Consider the following 19765-nt stretch of genomic DNA (forward strand, 5'->3'; position numbering starts at 1 on the left):
CTTGATACCGTAAGCTCAGTATACAGTACATACACAGTAGGTTATTTTCATGATACCTTTAGTTTTGTGCTTGATTGAAATTATTCAACAGTACTATATACAGAAGAATACATGCAAATTACAACGTAAAAAGTCCAAGAATAGTAGCTGTTCAACACAACATTGTCAATATTTTATTCTATTTCCTTCACTCCGTTCACATGAACGGGTATTTTTTATTAGTAAATAGTAATAAGACGATCGCATTAGCAGTAAGTTCTATAACTTAGAACCGTTCCATTGCAAGCCTTCCTTTATTATAGGACAGTGCATATATATACATATGTGCACCGATATTGTGCAACGAATAGTGGCGTACTGAATGGTAGTTCCGCTTACTCACCTAGCTTTAGTTGCAAAGCCTTTCTTAAATACTAATTACAATTGTCGAAACATCTAATCTATATGATGATATGGCTTCGAGTTGATCATGACGTCAATTTTTAATTATATACGAGTATAATGTTCAAAATTGTATATCATTTTGTTTGCATTTTCCATCACGTCAATTGAATTGTCCATCTTTAAACTACCCATCGACACAAAATCCACATTTAGATCATGACGTCATGAAAACTATTCCTACGGCTTAAGCTGCAATTGCCAGCAAATCGATCCATTGATCATATTGTACTAAGTGATCGTGCAGTATTAGAAGGGGAAATCAATGATTTGAGTCCCTATCTGGTTTCTTATTGAATGCCATCATTCTGCAATGAATTTCTCAAGTTCAATTCAAGCGATTTGAACACCTTCTAAAAGAAAAGGATTAGATGGTACAGCACTGACTCTGCGGTCTTTATTATTCCATAGTACTGTATACGCGTATATACAGGGTGTACTGCATAAGACCGGTGTTACGACGTGACTTGTAAAATGGTTGGAGCAACCATATATGTTAGTTACGATGTAACAGCAACTGATAGTTTGTATTAAAAACCTGACAGAAATAGAATTATTTAATACTGCGATAAAAAGTAATTAAAATATCAAGAGCCAATTGCTCAAGGTTGTATTGATCTGTTTGTATAGAATTGGAAGCAAATTGAAAGTAAGACTGCAATAAAAAGTAATCAAAATATCAAGAGCCAATTAAACCTGACAGAAATAGAATTATTTAATACTGTGATAAAAAGTAATCAAAATATCAAGAGCCAATTGCTCAAGGTTGCATTGATCTGTCTGTATAGAATTGGAAGCAAATTGAAAGTAATACTGCAATAAAAAGTAATCAAAATATCAAGAGCCAATTGCTCCAGGCAGTACTAATCTGTCGGTACAGAATTGGAGGCAAATTGAAAGTAATACTGCTATAAAAAGTAATCAAAATATCAAGAGCCAATTACTCAAGGTTGTACTGATCTATCTGCGTGGAATTGGAGCCAAATTGAAGCATATTTCTTCATAATTTAAAGTAGTTTAATGGCAACACTATAGCTGAACAATTAAGTGAGCATCTTTCAACCATTTTAGGGGGCTCGCCACGTCCCTGTAATAATAGTGGTCTTACGGTACGCTACAGTACAGTGTACAGTATACTAAATGTCGTTGACTATGAGTACAGTACAGTACTCTCTAAAACGGATTTGTACTGTACAGTACTGTCGTGTACGGTGCCTACTGTACAGTGTACAGTGTACAGTAGCGTACACTGTACACTGTATCGATAGCGAGAGGAGTACTGTACTAGTAGCACTTAGCACTGACGTCATACTAGTAACGAGTACGAGTTCACGACATTTGTATAACAGTACCGTTGTTCCACGGAAAGTCACAGCTAGTCCAAGACTTTCACTTACCAGTCATTGACTAGGAAAAGCACAAAACATTTTTTTCAACAGCCTCTTTCCAATCCAAGATCAAGATGAGTAAAGTAAGTTTAGTACAGGATTGAATAGTCTTGACTTTGAGACTAGAAATAGGTCTAAGCAATTGTTGAAGCTTTTACAGTATTGACTGCGTGATTATTATGATAATATTGTAATATGCTGAGACAATTAATGTACAAGTGAAGTCAAGATGTAGACGAGACAACAAGTCAATTTCTCTCTTGCTTGTTTCTTAAGAGAGTTTCATTTCTGCTTTTAAAATAATCTTTAGGCAATGCGACGGAAAGCGACGAAAAGTCCTAGTGAAGAATTATCATTGAGCAATTGTGTTATCATACGTCCAGAGGATTTATCGTCAGATAAAACTCCGTAAGTCAAAGGAATAGTCAATGTGAAAAGTCTATCTGACATAGACGACTTTACTCTAGACTAGCCACTTCCAGGATGATAATTATTACCTCTAAGGTATATTATACGGTCTTGACAGTATCAACAAACGTTGCTTAGGTTTCATCATTTTCGCAATGACATTGTATACTACTACATTGCAAGACTTGAACAAAAATCAAAACAAAATATACAACGACTATAGTTTACAATTAAAACAAACTGCCACAGGCATAGCACTACTTTGTAGTTTATATCATTGATGTATTCGAAATGAGAAGTTGATAGACCACTCCCTGATAGACTACATACTTAATTTTGATAAGCTAACAGTGTAAACGAACTTTGTATAACTCTTAATCAACATACAGCCTGAGAAATAACACATGTACCAAATATGAGTTTAGAAGAAAGAGACTTGATATACTCCAGTGATCATGCATACGCGTATACAGCCTATAGGTTGTGTCGACTATTTGCATCATACTCTTACACTATTGTGCACTCTTTGTAACAATAGGTATATCCAATTTTCAAGTGCACCTGGCAACGAATTTATTGTTGCTATAAGAAATTCTACTGCAATTCCTACGGGTACGATTGGTTTTAACTATGCACAGGTACAAAAATAATTAATTTGTAAGATACTACAAATGCTTAACATAATAATATCGACCCTGAACATTTTATAGACATACATAGTACAGTAGAAGATATACGAGAGGTCGATTACTAGGTAATCATACTGTACTTCATACTGTCTCATCGCTTGATAATTAACACTACTTACAGTAGTCCTACTGTACTTAATATGATCATATATTGTTTACTAGGACAAAAATAGATAGATTGAAACTATCACGACCTATGCAATCAACTAATTAATAGACACCTCAAAAATAAATAATTCAATTAAAAGTAATTGCAACCATCTCCAAATCGTTATAAATCATCGGTGCTGTAGAACAGCAAATTTAACTTACTGTACTGCTATATTTATCCCACAATTTTTATAAATGTACAATTGATAAGATGAACGTCCAAGGCCTTTGATACCATTTCTACATATCAAGTTTATAATCACCTTGCATAAACAACTAGTCCTTATGCATACTTTTACCATTATAGTAATAAACTACTCTGTCTATATACACTACAACAAAGCACAGTACTGTACTCATGATGAATTAAACAAGTTTCTGACCTGTATCTAAAAGCTACTTTAGTAATCTTATTTATTTGAATTTGACACCAAGTTGTGGTTTTTAACATGGATTTTTAACTTAATCATATCCTTCCTCCTTAATGTAGAGAGAATGGAGTAGAATATCATTAAATCAAGATATTGAACGTAAGTGTTTATACTTATCGAGCATAGTATGTATGTAGCCCTAGGCTTATTAGTAGCAATCATATCGAATGATAACGGTATTCCTACATTTGACGTATGCTGTCAATGCAATATCATACCACAATTTAGACTCTTACTTTAGTTAGAGCCTTGATATATGGTACATTGGTACAATGTAATTATAGAAGATGTTTTTAAAATTATTCAGTACAACCATATCGATTTAGCAAATCATCCCTATTAGCACAAGTCACCTTTGAGGTCGATTTCTTTATTAAGAAAAAGTAAGTAACGCGACAAACGTTATCCTTTAAAATTTCTTTGAATACTATTCAACGACCTGAAATAACGTTTACATTCTATCGGCCTAATTAGAGCAACTCCTGAATCGTTAAATACTGATGAAATAGCGAAGGAATTTTCTATCAATTATCCTTCTTTCCCTTTGACGAAAAATCAAGTGGTATAACAACAGTAATATTACAAACGCATTTATTTCCTGCTATTAATGTGCAACGGTAATATAATTTACTTTACAGCTCAATATCAGTTTTAAGAAGAAGCTTCTTTCATTAAGAGTCAAGAAACTAATAGGTGCATTCAAAAAACTTAAAATGTTACAGTTTTATCGGTGAAAAAATTTCACTGTAAATTCTTATAATATATTGCAGTCATAATGACTCTATTCACTAAAATAACTTTTAAAATTCCTTAGTTGCTGACGTCTCGGCCTTGAAATCAGACGGAGATCGAAAAAAAAATCCTTCAAGTCTAGAGGTCGTACGATCGAAATATGAAACAGTACTTATTATATACTTAAAATTTACAATCTTAATCTTCGAATTATAGGCCAATATTGGACTTACAATGGCAAATACAGAATTTTCATTTGAAAAAGTTCAGGTACATTAGCAGTAAATATTGTCACATAACAATGGATTGTATATTAAAATCGAACTTTTATCTAATGTTTTGTTACAATCTTATCATCTTGATAAAAGGAATCGGTAATAAATTTGGTTGGTTCTAAGAAAAGGTATACATTTGAATATTCAATAATACTTCAACTTTATTATTGCCTACTGTGATGCTTGATTGCTAGAGTTATCTTTGTTTACAACCATATTCACCTATGCTACATAATAATTATAGTGGAGCAGGCTCGCAGGTCTCTATCATAAATCCTGATTGGAATTTTAAGGAAATGGGCATCGGTGGTTTAAATAAGGTAACTCGTATTACTTTCTGCATCTAGCGAATTAAAATTGTATCTTTTTTCGGCGGCGATAATTGGATTACACACAATATAAATTTACACTACTATACCATAACGAGCTCCTTTAACTTTTGTAGGAATTCTCCAATATTTTCAGGAGAGCATTTGCGTCACGTGTGTTCCCTCCTGATATTGTGGATCAGTTAGGTAAGTTTAGGTTTATATAAAATTTTCGTGCTTAAAAAAAAATCAGATTTCTTATTAAAAACTACGCTTATGATCTCAGGTATTAAACACGTAAGAGGAATTCTGTTATATGGCCCTCCGGGTACGTAATAATATCGGCGTCATGCCGAATTATTGTTTACTATACTTAAACTAGACCAGAATGCCAATATTCTATACTATGATTTAAGGCACCGGTAAAACCTTAATGGCACGACAAATTGGCAAGATGTTAAACGCTCGAGAGCCACAAATTGTTAACGGACCTGGTAAATATTAAAATACGTACATTTTAGTATATAAATACATTATGTATATACATCACTATAATTGTAAGTGTATAGCGGCCTTTCATCTTTACTCTATTAAGCAACTATGCCTAATATATGCTGATTATTATAGAAATATTGAATAAATACGTTGGAGAATCGGAAGCTAACATAAGGTCAAAATTTAAAGTTAGAATATACGTATGTAAAGTCGAGCTTTTATTAATTTGAACAATGACCATTTTATATTCCCTCTGAAACTATTAGAAAACTCTTTGCTGCTGCAGAAGAAGAACAAAAACGAGTAATGTTAAACATTCAGTAATATCATTCAATAAACCTAAATGTTAATTCTACTGTTATTTTGATCTACTCATTATAGCTTGGACTGAATAGCGGTCTACATATAATCATTTTCGATGAAATTGACGCTATTTGCAAACAAAGAGGAACCGCTGTAAGTTTAGAATCGTTATTGTTTCATTTCCATGGGATACAAATTCTTTACAATGAAAATCATTTTGATTTTGATTTAAACACATAAAATTAGAGCGGGAGCACAGGCGTTGGCGACACCGTTGTTAACCAACTATTATCAAAGGTATAGAAATTGCCTTAATTGTTTTAGATACGAAACTATCAACGTATTGACCCTTTGATTCAAGTACTAAACTATACTCTATATGTACCTTCTAAATAGATCGATGGTGTAGAACAACTTAATAACATTCTCATAATTGGTATGAATATTTGCATTTCAATAATTGTAGTCTAATAGCTATGATGTTAATGCTATCTGTATTTTTCAATCATTGTTCTTAGGAATGACTAACAGGAAGGATTTGATGGATGAGGCTTTACTGCGACCAGGACGTCTGGAAGTTCAAATGGAGATTGGTTAGTCAACTCAATGTAAACCTACATAATCAATGTTGTGTAGATAGTAACGTACTCAAACTCTTAATACATCTACTTAATTAAGGATTACCCAATAAAGATGGAAGAGTAGAAATTTTGAAAATTCATACGAACAAACTTACTGAAAATGATAAACTGGATAGTAGTGTGGATATTCTCGAATTAAGTAAAGCCACTAAAAATTTTAGTGGTGCAGAGATTGAAGGTTTAGTTCGCAGTGCTGTATCAATGGCGATGAATCGTTACGTAAAGGTCAGTAAATTATATTAGAATATCATAAGAAATAAAATTTATTCCATGAAACCTTGATATCAACTCAACGCATATCTACATGTAGGCAAAATCAACCGTAGAAATAGATGAGGATGCTCTTAACAAATTAAAAATAAGCATGGATGACTTTCGGAATGCATTGCTTTATGATATCAAACCTGTAAGAAATTAATCATTCTTTCATAGTACTATAGAATACATAATATTATATTATAATGGTAATATAGTTATGAAATTGATTAACAATGATACGTGCTACGTAGGCTTTTGGAGTGAGTGAAGAAGATCTCGGAAGATTTATTGCAAATGGTAAATTTAGATAAGACAAATGTTTAGACGCGTGCGTTTTATTTTCTAACTGTATGCTATATTGTTACTGTAAACTTCTAGTATGGTCAAAGCTGTTATGAAGAACTTCTTATTTCCTATATTTTGCTTACAGGAATCGTAATGTGGGGAGATCCAGTCAAGTACATATTAGATAGCGGAAAGCTGTTTTGTGAACAGGTTGAAAGAGATGTACACTCACGCACTCTCAATGTTTTATTATCAGGTATCTTACATCTTTCTGTAAAACTATTTATGTCGTCTCTTTATTTACAAACTGTTATAACTCGATCTTCAGGATCTACCGGATCTGGTAAAACAGCTCTTGCTGTAAAGATTGCACAACAATCAGGATTCCCATTTGTCAAAATTACTTCTAAGCACAATATCCCAAGACATTCTGATCAAGCAAAGGTCCAAGCTTTGGATAAGGTTAATTGCAATTAAAATCGAGATAAATCCTTTTGCAAATATTAATTATTATTCTAATAGATTATAAACCAAGATAATTTCTATATCTTTGCTATAGCTTTTTGAAGATGCATACAAATCAGAGCTTAGTTGCATTATATTGGATAATTTGGAAGTTCTATTAGGTAGGTTAACTAATAAATATCTAAGCCATTTATAGGAAACATAATAAATATATCATTTCATGTTTGTATCGGCATTTAGATTATGCACCAATCGGCCCTCGTTTCTGTAATCCAGTATTACAGATATTAATCACATTACTAGGAGATACTCCGCCCAAAGTATGTAATATATGTGTGTATATATTTGCATCTTTTAGAATTACTTATATGTCATTAACTTTTGTTATACCTTCATCTAATAATCTATAATAATTACATTACTTAAATTTTTGTAGAACCATCGATTGCTTGTGATTGCTACTACTGGAGAACTTGAGTTTATAGAACTAGTAAGACTGGCGAAGCAATTTCATATTGTTCACGTAGAAAATCTAAGAACTAGTGAGCAGGTCATGGCGGCTGTAAAGGTAAACAAAATCAATGTTACTAAAATATGATCGAATAAGCGAATGGCCAAAAACTGATATTAACAGATATCTACTATAACTTTTGATGACCAGGAGTATGGATGGTTCAATGATAAGGAATTGGATGATTTAAAAAAGTCATTAGATAAGTGTTCTCAGTAAGTATTCTGGTAGCTATAGAATATTGAATGTAAAAGTAACAAGCACTGATGGCGATGACTATCACTAATTAATTAATATAATCATTTACAGCATTGATATACCAATAAAGATATTGATATCCCTGAGCGCAATCGCTAATAGGGTAAGATTTTGAGTTTTTTGTTGATATTTGATAATATGCATACAAAATGGGGGCTATTTGTATGATATTGTAGGGAGCTGAAGATATTAAAATCAAGACATTAATAAGTTTACTAGAGCAAAAGAAACTGTGAGTGCATTACGAGTAAAGCTATTTTGTTATCAGGACATGGTACTAATTAGTTCATGTTTTATCTTGTAGAATTCTACGATTTTAAGGAAATCTCGATGATCCGAAATAATACAGGCGTTAAAAATAGTGAAAGCTAGTTTAACTTAGTCAGTGTATTATACTCAATTATCATCTATTTCTATACAATGAGTAGCTACGTATCCTAAATACATGCAATACCTTGATATAAAGTATGATACAGTAAATAAGATGGCACATATAGTTTATATATAAATAATGCAATGAAGTCAACATTCAGACTGTAATACATGGTTTATGAATGATCAAACAATTCATTACAGTATCATCGACGTTCTTAAAGCCATTCCACATGCTATATTGTGATCAAATAACTAAAAAATGAATAAAATCAAATTAGGTACCGTATGGGTATAGAAATCATTTGTTTCAAAGTTCAAACTAAATCAGACCTGAGCAGACTTTGACTAGATCTAACTATTGACTGACATTTATAGTGGCAAAGCAGCAATAGCACCTTAACATATTAAATGATATTTTATTAAATTGTCGCACAACGATTATGTGTTGTTGAGACCAATCGCAGTTATAACATTCGTGAACCAGTTAACATTTGCAACTGATAAAAAATTCAAATACGTCCTGTATGTCCAAAGTTCAGCATTAACTAAAATTTACAAGTGATAGCTGGTTGGACTGCTATTGTACAGCAGCTATATAATGATTTGCATATGTATACGTACATATATGTATTCTATATGCATCGTTATTACGCTACAGAGGCAAAACGCACAGATCAGTACGTAATAAATGATATTATAATTTGCTGCTAAAATTAGGAGGCTCATTTTTCCTCTTTTAACTTGTAACTATTTTCTTAGATAATCCAGCAATTTAAAGACTTTTTAACATTACATCAAGCTCTGAAATTAAAAACTAACTGTACTGTATTATTTACTATAATAGCTGACTGGATACAAGGGTTTACAAAATATTATTATACAGTCTATCGAGTATTTACCGTGTAGATAGTGAGCAAGCGAAATTATTTCTCTCAACAAGCTAACTTTAATATACTGTATCGTTCAAGATATTACAACTTATACACTGATGTATGCAATATCGTTGTTAGGTGTTCTCGGTTGATATTGCTAACAGGCTGTCACAATACATACCATTTCTTTAGTACTGTGAAATAGCTCCAGAATTACAGTCACTATACCGTAGTCAATTTCGATATTGCATCCGACATACAAACTGCATACAGTCGTAAAAGGCCATCGCAAATAGTTTCGCTGTGCTCCACGCTTTTTGTCAATTCAAAGCCTTACTGCAATTTTTCAACTGCTTAGGCCAGCTAATAAACGGCTTATTAGAGATACATCGATAGCGCATAGTAGTCTTCTGCTGTAAAATGGTACAGGTGCTTACTGGCTTGCAATAGAACAAAGATTGAATCGCTGTAAAAACGACGTTATTTACATCAAGCAACGTACCAAGAGAATGGATAAATTCGACATTTCTCTATTTAGGACCCCAATGCATCGCTTTGAAGCCAAAGTTAAAGCTATCTGTGATGATTTTATCGTTCATGAGATTGATCTAAATGGCAATATCATACAGTTATCGGATCAGCCTGAAACTGTCAATGTATCAATGTTAGCACAAACCACCGATACTAGCATTGCAAGTGATCATCAGCAATATTGGAATGTTGACGTGGAGAACTTTGAAGAAATAAATACTAATTTAGCGAATGTTATAACCGAGCAACAATTACAAAGTTTACAACAATTAGCTCATCAGCATCATCAGGCTGATAGTGAGGATAGCCATCACCAAATTATCATCGGTTTAGTGCAAGATAAAAGTAAGAGAACGATCATTCGACAATCCATTAGTCTGCTTTATCCTAATTTACAAACGGTTTTGCAATGTCAAAATGGTGACAAAATAATAATAGTCGAGCCCAACCCAAATTATAACCAGTTAAAAATTTTATTACCTGAACATCAAGTTGACGGCCTGCTACGTTTTATAAGCAAAGTTCATATTACTAAATGTGGCCATTATACGATTGATGTTCATGAATTAGATAAAGATCAAAGAAGACAATTACATCATCGCATCTCCCATTTATTTGGTAAATTTATAGAAAGTAAAACTATAGCAAAAGTGAATAAAAACGACAAAACATCCAAGAATTGTATTATTGTTCGCTATAAAAGTCGAATTAGAAATCGCTATTATAAGGATAAGGATAATAATGACAATCCCTTGTACTTAAAATTTATTCTCCGAAAGCGTAATGTAGAAACACTAGATGCTATTCATAAAATAGCCAAAGCATTAGGCTGTCATCTATCTGACTTCAGCTATGCAGGTATTAAAGACTGTAGGGCAATAACTTACCAACAAGTTACTGTCAAGAACGTGAAACCGCAGCAAATGATAAATGCACTTCAGAAAATAAAATCTCAAGAACATATCCAATATGGCAATTACCAATTTATTCACACCCCAATCAGGTTAGGACAACTAAAAGGTAATCGATTTCGTATTCTTTTACGAGACATAAGACTGCAAGACCATGATTCAAGCCTGATAGATATTGCTGATTTACATAGCCAAATCATTCAATCAATGGAAGAAGTTAAAAAACAAGGATTTATCAATTACTTTGGAAATCAAAGATTTGGTAAAACAATATCAACAGTAAACAGTTATGACATAGGATTAGCCATGCTAAGAAGAGATGAAAAAATGGCTGTTGAATTGATACTGTCAACAGTTGACGAAGATATAAGTGATAATGCAACAATGCAAGCCCTAAAATATTATCACACCAGTGGAGATTTAGTTAGTACTCTTAAAAAAATACCATCTTATAAATCAAGAGTGTACTTGATCTTGAAAGCACTGCATCGCTATGGTCAAAATATTGAAGGTTATAGAAAAGCATTACTAAATATCCCTCATAATATGAGAAAGATTTATATTCACAGTTATTGCAGCCTATTATGGAATCGTCTAGTAAATTATCGAATAGAAAAGTATGGATACAATGTTGTAGAAGGTGATTTAGTCTTGCTTGGGAATGTGGATAATAAGCCTGATAGTACTGATACCGATGCAATTAATCAAGATCAATTGGTGAAATTAGTAACAAAAACTGATCTTGCACTAAACAAATACAATATTTATGATGTTGTACTACCTTTATTGGGCAGCAAGACAATCTATCCAAGTAATACATCCGGCTCAGTTTACAAGGATATGCTAGCAAACGATGGTATTAATGATAGTAGCTTTGTTAATCCAATGCTAAATATTAAAATTAAAGGAGCTTATAGAAAAATTCTATCTGTACCCAAAGATGTAAATTTTTCGTTACATATCCTAAATTGTCAGCATTTACACGACGATTGTCATGACTGTTGTTCCAATATCTTAAAAAATCAAACTTGTAATTCACGTTTCCATTTTAAATTGGAAATGACTCTTAATCCAGGTAGTTATGCAACAGTATGTCTAAGGGAAATAACTAATAACGATGCAATTATATAACATTCACTGAATAGAATCAAAAGTATGATTACGGTTTCGAATAAATCGAAGTAAAGAGTCTATTCTATTTAATAAGATGTCGACGGAATTTATTTATTTATAACTAGATGTTAAATTATAATTACTGTTCATATTTGCATACTCAAGTTTTAAATTAACCGATGATTAAATTTGAATATAGTATGCTAATTTATTTTTATTGAACATTTTTCGTGTATTATATGTATTTAATGCCGATGCAACCTAACTAGTAATTAATACTATTTAATATAATTCGATCATATAGTTTTTATTTATACTATCTTCTTCGATATTTTTGATGGCATTGAAAGGCCTAGAAATTATCGCCTGCACTATAATTGTTTACTACCAAAATCTGAAGAAAATCCATAGTACTGCTAATTATGCCCAACTACAGTAGATTTATTTATGAATTCTATTTGACAGATCGTAGGTTACTGGAGAATTGCTACGAAGCTTTACATTATTTGTCTGAAAGATTACAAAGATATACGAAATTACGCCATAGAGCAGCTATATATAGAAGTTGTACAGTATGCATCATTGAAATAATAGTCTATTTATGATCTCTCACAATTAGTTTTTCTCACTTTATAGTCAAGCAGATATAGAACAATCGAAGTAAAGAGTTAGAATATACTGCATCAGTAGTAAATGTTGTATATTATCCTACAAGGGTTTATTGTTGTTGTAGCCAAAATATATTTCGGAAGAAACTTGTTACGGTTTCCTTCCACTTAATCAACCCGTAGTACAGCATGTTGTAATTTATCGAATAATAATGTACCCATAAATTTATAAATTGAACGACGCGATAAAGTAGATCCGAGCGAGATACTTGGAGAGTTTATTAGCAATGGCAATAGAACGTAATAATTGTGATGCAATTTTTATTTACTTCTTATTTCAGTAACTAAACTTCCTTTACCTTAAAGTAAGTGAATTCAGAAGATAGTACCCAAACATCGAATTGGATCATAACTAAATGCTTTGCTAGGACTCCTATTGAATTTGTTACGATATTAATTAATAGTAAAAAAGAAGGAAGGAATAGCAAGATCTACAACAGAAAGAGGCGAAATGTAGTAAAACTGCATTAGTGAAGGAATTTTCAAAAACCATAGTACCAATGTTGTAAATTTAGTTATACCCTTCCGCTTTATTCCACAACAACTACGGTACTAATATTGAACTTCTGAATTAGTTAAGGTATAAAAAAATAATTAAGCGAAGCTGCATAATTTATGATAGTAATGCCAAGATTGTAGTTCGACTAGTTTCTCGTGCAGGAAGTTCTAGGAAAACGTAAAATCTTGCATTTGGGGCCATACGATCCAGTACCAAATAGCGCTACCGAAATACCTGACAAATGTCGATATAATATTTTCTTACAGAGCATACTTATACTTAATGATATTAAGAATCTATTCGCTATTGTATGCTAATCACTAAAGAAAGTAAATCTTCCTAAGATATTACCATCACCAATATAAATGTCTTTTCAAGTTATGCAAGATCATTTACTGACTATCTGATAAGAGTAATTTCATTTTCATGGTTAATTTCTTTAATGTCCGAATAGAAATCTGATAAACTCATCATCTGAAATAGACAGAAACCCATCACATGAAAAATTAATGTTAACTAAATTTTAATTAATGTTAAATAGGGAAATATACTTCTCTAAGTGCAAAATATATCGTAGCTATTAGATAATAGAATAATTTGCTAATTAAATAATCTTTTACTTATCCATTAGTTATGCTTTCAAGTTACAGACTATAACTGTTCATTCTATGAAAAATGGAGATAATTGCTTCAAACAGATGCTATCAAAAATTGAATTTCATTAAAATTTATTTAAATCTCAATAGAATATGATCGTTATGGCTACGAAAACAATTCACTGTTAGCCTTTCGATATCATGTAAGATATAATTTTAATTTGCATGATGCTGTAAATACATCATTAAAAATTCCTACAGTCAAAGTAGATGGGCTAACACATGCGCCTATTCATGAAGATCTTTTAGTTTAGAATAAATAGGCTGTATAAGGCCGTTTATTTTCCGCGTATCATAAAATTTTCAATATCTAAATACTATGAAAAATATTCTTGGTATAAGATCCAAGCTATCAGCATAGAATAAACAACATACATTGGATAATAGAAAATTGGAGACACATACTCATAAGCAGCGTAGAAAGTAACTCCATCAACTAACATAGCATAAAGCAGAGAGAAATAACTCTTCTTAGCACTATATCAAAAGAATTGCTCATATCATCTGTCGGGAATGAAAATGTTAATCATTATTTCTATGAGATAGGAGAAAATATAACACACTTACACTTGATTCGAATTCCAAGTGAATCAAATGAAGAGTTACTACTGCTATCAAACAGTCATAAAATAAGACGGATATTAATAGTCCGTATACCCTTTATGTAATCAGTCTAGACTATTACAACTGACTAAAGTATGATTCATCTTGCATAATGTAACAATTTCGAATCGTACTTTCTTCCTTATCTTATCTCTTGACGATCAAAGTATAAGTAAAATAACGATAAAGAATATAAACCATAGCTCTTTATTAATAGTACCATGAACATTTTATTTTTTATTACTGTTAACAATATATTCCTTTAAGGGATGAAATATACTATATATCGTTTATTCAATACGATAAAATAGCAGAGACAAGCAAAGGAGGAAATTTATTACAAAAGTTTCAATATTGACTGACAGAAATTCATATAGCAAATATTTTCTAGTTGCCTTATAATCACGACTAATTGATTGATACAATAAGTAATTAATTTAACAGCATTTAAATAAAAGAATAGATTCTATTTCTTCACTCTCCCCTCTAGCTATCCATACACCGTAAAAAAAACTCAAGATCAGTAAACAAAAGCATAGACCGCTAGAGTTATGACTCTGTGATGATTTTATAGATAGGTAATGTTATGATACTGTAATCGCTTTTATTGGATTAAAATTCTGAAAGACTACCGCTGTACAAACGACCCTCACAGATAATAAGTAACTTTGCTATTTGATCATCCTTCTTTATTTTTTATTTGGATTCTATTACCTCTATAATCAACCAATTGGAATACGTTGATCATTAACATAATATGAGATGGTCATTTTATTGTGTAAATTTCTTATTATTATTGTATTCAATTACTTCAAAAATCAAAGAATCAAGACACCCTGAGAATACGATAAAATATAATAGTAGTATTTAATTTTCATTTTAGATTTAAAATTATCATTGTCCTCTATCTTTCATGTTATTATTATCTCACTGACATCGACGATGATATTTGAGCTTTATTTTCAACCATTATTTATATAGACAGTCGAAATTAGCCATAGTTTTATTCTAAGGCTGATCAATTTATTCACAATTCATGGTAGCAAATTCTTAATATTTAGCATGGGATCAGTTTGGATAGCACTTTTAACTATAAACTAAGAAGCACAAAATCAATCTTTACATATACAAACTATCTCAATCAATTTCATCATTGGTAACAAAATAAAGCTATACCTTTATTCAACTTTTGGCTTATCTATATCATTTTTACTTAGGTAAGTTGATTGGTATTAAATGTTTGCATTACTCACATTTTATATAGACTGTTATTGAGTTCGTGTCTAAGGTCTTTATCGAATTATATTACGAGGTCAAAAGTCACATTAAATGCCTTATCTTGTGCTAAATCAAATCATTTAAGGCTATGCCGATTTACTTGCGCTATTTCATGATAAATAACCGATCAAATAAATACTATATCATATCAAATTTTTTATCAACTACCATCAGTCGATATGAAAACGTTAAAACTCTTTTCTGTCAGCAGTATTCTGACTAAAGGAATCGCATCATGTTGAGTTTATCTTCGACGACTTTTTTTCTACTTAAATAAGTTTAATAATTTATTCCCCTCTGTTCTCTATTCACATTTTACTTGTCCAAGAAGTAAATTGAATATTACAGTGTTGATATTTTGTTAATAGGTGTTCAATTTATTCTACTTGCTGTTATTCTCAATGATTCTGTTATACCAACGGGCAGTACTAGCCTTCTAATGTTTTCACTAATCAAAAAGGTGTCCATCTTAAATATACTGCCTCTTAATCAGAAATTAAAAGTAGATAGCTGCCAGGTTATATATCAGTCTATCATATTTATACTTTACTACTTGAAGTGATTTCAATTAACCATAATCTCTAATCTAGTGATTCATCATACAATCAAATATCGATCGATTCAATAGATGACTTTTAGGTGTGAGGCTTGGCTCCTGTAGTTTATTTCACGACGTCAAGTGATACTTATGTCATAAGCGCATTGGATACAATTTATAAGATTTATGTACAGTATAAACAGGAAGAAATCCATCGGAGTCGTAACTTGCATACCTAAAGAAACCTTTAAGGAACTTTATTTTTATCTTTCGGATGAATATTTTAATTTTAAATTGTAAAATATATTAAGTTTCATTTAGGCTCTACATCATTCACGATCTAGTAAGAAACCTGTTATTATGCAAGTTTACTGATTCTCTGTAACAACTTTGCATAAGGCAAACTTTCTTATGTCATTTTTATTTTATTTTGGTTGATTCTTTAAAACTGATAATCAAAAAGACTCGAAATTAAATCTTTCATTTTATCTTTTCGCTCCTAATAATAAAGTTATTTTTATACACGTATCGTTAAGCTCCAATCTTAATCATATTTAGTTAATTTTAGCTGTAGTTTTTAATTCGCGATCTAACCTAGATAAACTTGAAGGTGAATTTAGATGAATTAAAATTACTATGCTCAAACAAATATCTATTCAATGTATGGTAACCCATACGATTTAAAATCGAGGTGTCCAATTTTGCTATGCCTTAGATTCTATTCTTTGACTACGATTTCAAAGCCATCTGCAAATGATGTCTAAAATCTTACACAATCGCAACATAAAGTGTGAGCTTATCATACTGTAATACAACGTACTAGCGGTGAAAATGCATAGTTAACTGCCATGAAAAAATGTGTGTGATGCCAACCGAAAATTGTGTTCTGTTCATTTTAACAACAACTTTCAAGTTTTAACCATAGCTGCCTTGAAGTATTACCTGTATACCATTAAGACACAAATTTATTTAATATTTTGGATAATGCTATGCTTAAACTTTAGTCATACTGAGATGTAGCGTAAACTATAGTTTCAGTAAATCCGGTCAAAGTCACAACTGTCTATTTCAAGGTATTCAAATCTCAACAATAAGTTTGAGTCTACTTTGAAAGAGAAGTTTATTAACAGTTTTAGTTGTTAAATAATCTGCGTTATTATTTTAACTTATTACCTGTACGAAAGAAGTCTGTACAATCAATTAGGTGATAGAAACCTACCCTTAAGCCTTGAACCTAAGCTAGCAGTTAAATTCCATTTAAGAATAAGACGCGGAGTTTATTCTCCTCACCTATTCACTCACCCTATAGTCCCGATAGCCATTCTATCCATTATGACAAGGAATACTATTGTACGCTGATATTTTATTGATACCTCTAGTAAGATAATTAATTCTGAAAGGGAATTAATTTCGTCAAGAGTTGAGAAATAGCCAATTATAAATTACCGCCTTGTCATACTACCTAAGCTAGCTTATATGATAACTAGATCAGTTAGCGTATTTGTCTTAATTGCATCAACTACGAATAGAAATTATTATGGCAATACTACGTAATAACGTAACAAAAAATATTGCCGTTGTGGCATAACTTGTATGTTGATAAATTGTCTTCAAGATGAAGTCAATGCATCGAAAAAGACCTATATTCTTACCAGTCAGCCAAGCCATATAGAGAGAGACAAGCTTGTGGAAATAGAATAGATCTACACGAAATGCTATGTGTCATAAGACTTTCAATACAGGTATACGGCGAGTTATTACGACAGATTTGCAACGCTGCATGATTTTTAACTTTTAACGTAAAAGGGCTATACCCTTATGCGCTATTGTACATCACATTGAAAGTTTCTGCAAACAAGTATTTCATCTTCTCAGACTCTCATATTGATGCTTTTTATATGTCACTAATAAATGATTCCAAGCAATTTATTTCATTATTATATATATATAACCTGAATGCATATGAGAAATATCAACCATTAGAAGATGCCCTGCCTGAAATTTATCTGGCCCATTCCATTTCCTTTCCCAAATGTTATTTCTATCTCGGCCAAGGGCTTTATAAACAATATGAATTCATATAAATTGCTGATTTTTCATAGTATCAGAAAAAAATCACACTATAAGCGATATCTTTTTGAAGTCTTAATCATTCAGTCAAAGCAAATATTCTTCCTTTGAAAAATATTTACATTACTTTTTGCACATTTGCAACTTCTGATCTTGTTTAGTCTGCCAATTATCATTAAATAAATTGAGCATATATTTAAAGATTATTTTGCATATACAGCAATGTTGAACAGAGGACGGTACATTTTCTTTACTAATAATGACTTTTAAAAGTTATGATAGTAAAACTTTGACATTTTTTTTCAAGAAAAAGGCTATCATCCCACCTTGCAGATGGTAATGTCGATAGCCAATAACTAAGATTGATCGAAAAATCAAAATGATCTTACTATCAATTAAATTTTATTCTATTATATCATGCCTGATTGTAAATAGTTTTTATTTTTTCATATAGTTCTATTGAATAGGTAATTTTTAAAACGAATTCCTTTTATATTCAATTACGATATAGCAGATTTAATAAGTATCGGAAAAGAGATATTATAAACAAAAGTATGTAAATGATGTCCTGGAAGTATTTTCTTGAATTGCTTTTAATCTAGTTTGAACAATAGCCGAGGATATGCTATAGAGCAATGATTAATTGATGTTTACCCTAAATTCTAGAAAAGCATTTTCCATAAGTTATAATCTTAGCTATAGGCTGTCTAGCCTTTCAGAAATTTAATGACGTTTTTTAAAAACAGAGAACATACATCTGTGCCGATCATGACAACAAAAAGCCTCTTTTCACCTTGAAAATTTTTTCAATAATAGCTCAATTATCGACTAAATAAAAATTTTATACTACAGTTATGATCTTCCACTGAGTAAACCCAAATAATGACGAAAATAATTTTAAAATATCCTCAGCCTACCTTATCATGGATTCTACTAGAATTATTCTTGTCATGGAAAAAAAAGGCTACTCCATCATAATCTATTCATGGATCACTTCTATTTTCAGAATATATTGCTGGGCTCAATATTCTAACGCTGCTTTTTAGCTGAGATAGACTGTACAAGCAATTATCTTCATTCAATTTTATGATAGAAAATCTCTTTATTATCTGAAAATTTTCAAACAAACAACGACTAGTCTATCAATCAATTAAAAATTATCATACTCTAAGTGTGATTCAGAATATATAATGACGGAACTAACAAAAAATATCGATACTATATTTTGTCCAACATTTAAAAATTAAACCCTCTTTAATTTTTAATTTTTTTAACTTCATACGTGACAAAATATAAGAAATAGGAAGAATAAGAAGAATGCCGAGAACTGTACTGTAAAGATAGCAATCATGAATCATCGGGATGGCCTATTGTTTCTCTCAACTGCTCGTTTCCTATTTATATTCCTATACTACCGGTACTGAATTTTTAAATATACTTGTCAAAGAATTTCGACTGACGAGGAGATTACGCGCCTGATAGAATTACTTGTACTGTATACTACAGTTACACATCATTGTTCTAATGATTTCATCTTAGTTGGCGCAAAGCTACCCGTGAATCTAGTAAAATTTATCACTGACATAGTCCGGCTAAAAATGGAAACATGAATC

At 31.4% G+C, this 19765-nt stretch overlaps 2 protein-coding genes across 2 annotated transcripts; both read left to right on the forward strand.

Moving 5' to 3' along the window:
• Positions 1 to 2142: 2142 nt before the first annotated feature.
• TRIADDRAFT_22168 (uncharacterized protein) lies at positions 2143 to 7867 on the forward strand (the record flags this gene model as incomplete). The annotated part of the gene is made up of 26 exons (XM_002110391.1): positions 2143 to 2237; positions 2776 to 2875; positions 3567 to 3606; positions 3815 to 3890; positions 3982 to 4069; positions 4146 to 4200; positions 4322 to 4383; positions 4456 to 4509; positions 4608 to 4642; positions 4759 to 4834; positions 4960 to 5029; positions 5109 to 5150; positions 5239 to 5316; positions 5450 to 5492; positions 5584 to 5620; positions 5699 to 5773; positions 5867 to 5917; positions 6017 to 6056; positions 6139 to 6213; positions 6299 to 6486; positions 6572 to 6667; positions 6898 to 7060; positions 7133 to 7266; positions 7364 to 7430; positions 7510 to 7589; positions 7706 to 7867. 26 exons carry the CDS (start codon positions 2143 to 2145, stop codon positions 7865 to 7867), a joined length of 2082 nt encoding a protein of 693 aa, XP_002110427.1.
• A 2080-nt stretch (positions 7868 to 9947) lies between these two features.
• On the forward strand, positions 9948 to 11858 carry TRIADDRAFT_22091 (uncharacterized protein; the record flags this gene model as incomplete). The annotated part of the gene is made up of 1 exon (XM_002110392.1): positions 9948 to 11858. The coding sequence occupies one exon, from the start codon at positions 9948 to 9950 to the stop codon at positions 11856 to 11858; it is 1911 nt and encodes a 636-aa protein (XP_002110428.1).
• Between the last annotated feature and the right edge of the window lie 7907 nt (positions 11859 to 19765).

The sequence above is a fragment of the Trichoplax adhaerens genome, genomic scaffold (assembly GCF_000150275.1).
Source record: "Trichoplax adhaerens TRIADscaffold_3 genomic scaffold, whole genome shotgun sequence".
NCBI lineage: Eukaryota > Metazoa > Placozoa > Uniplacotomia > Trichoplacea > Trichoplacidae > Trichoplax > Trichoplax adhaerens.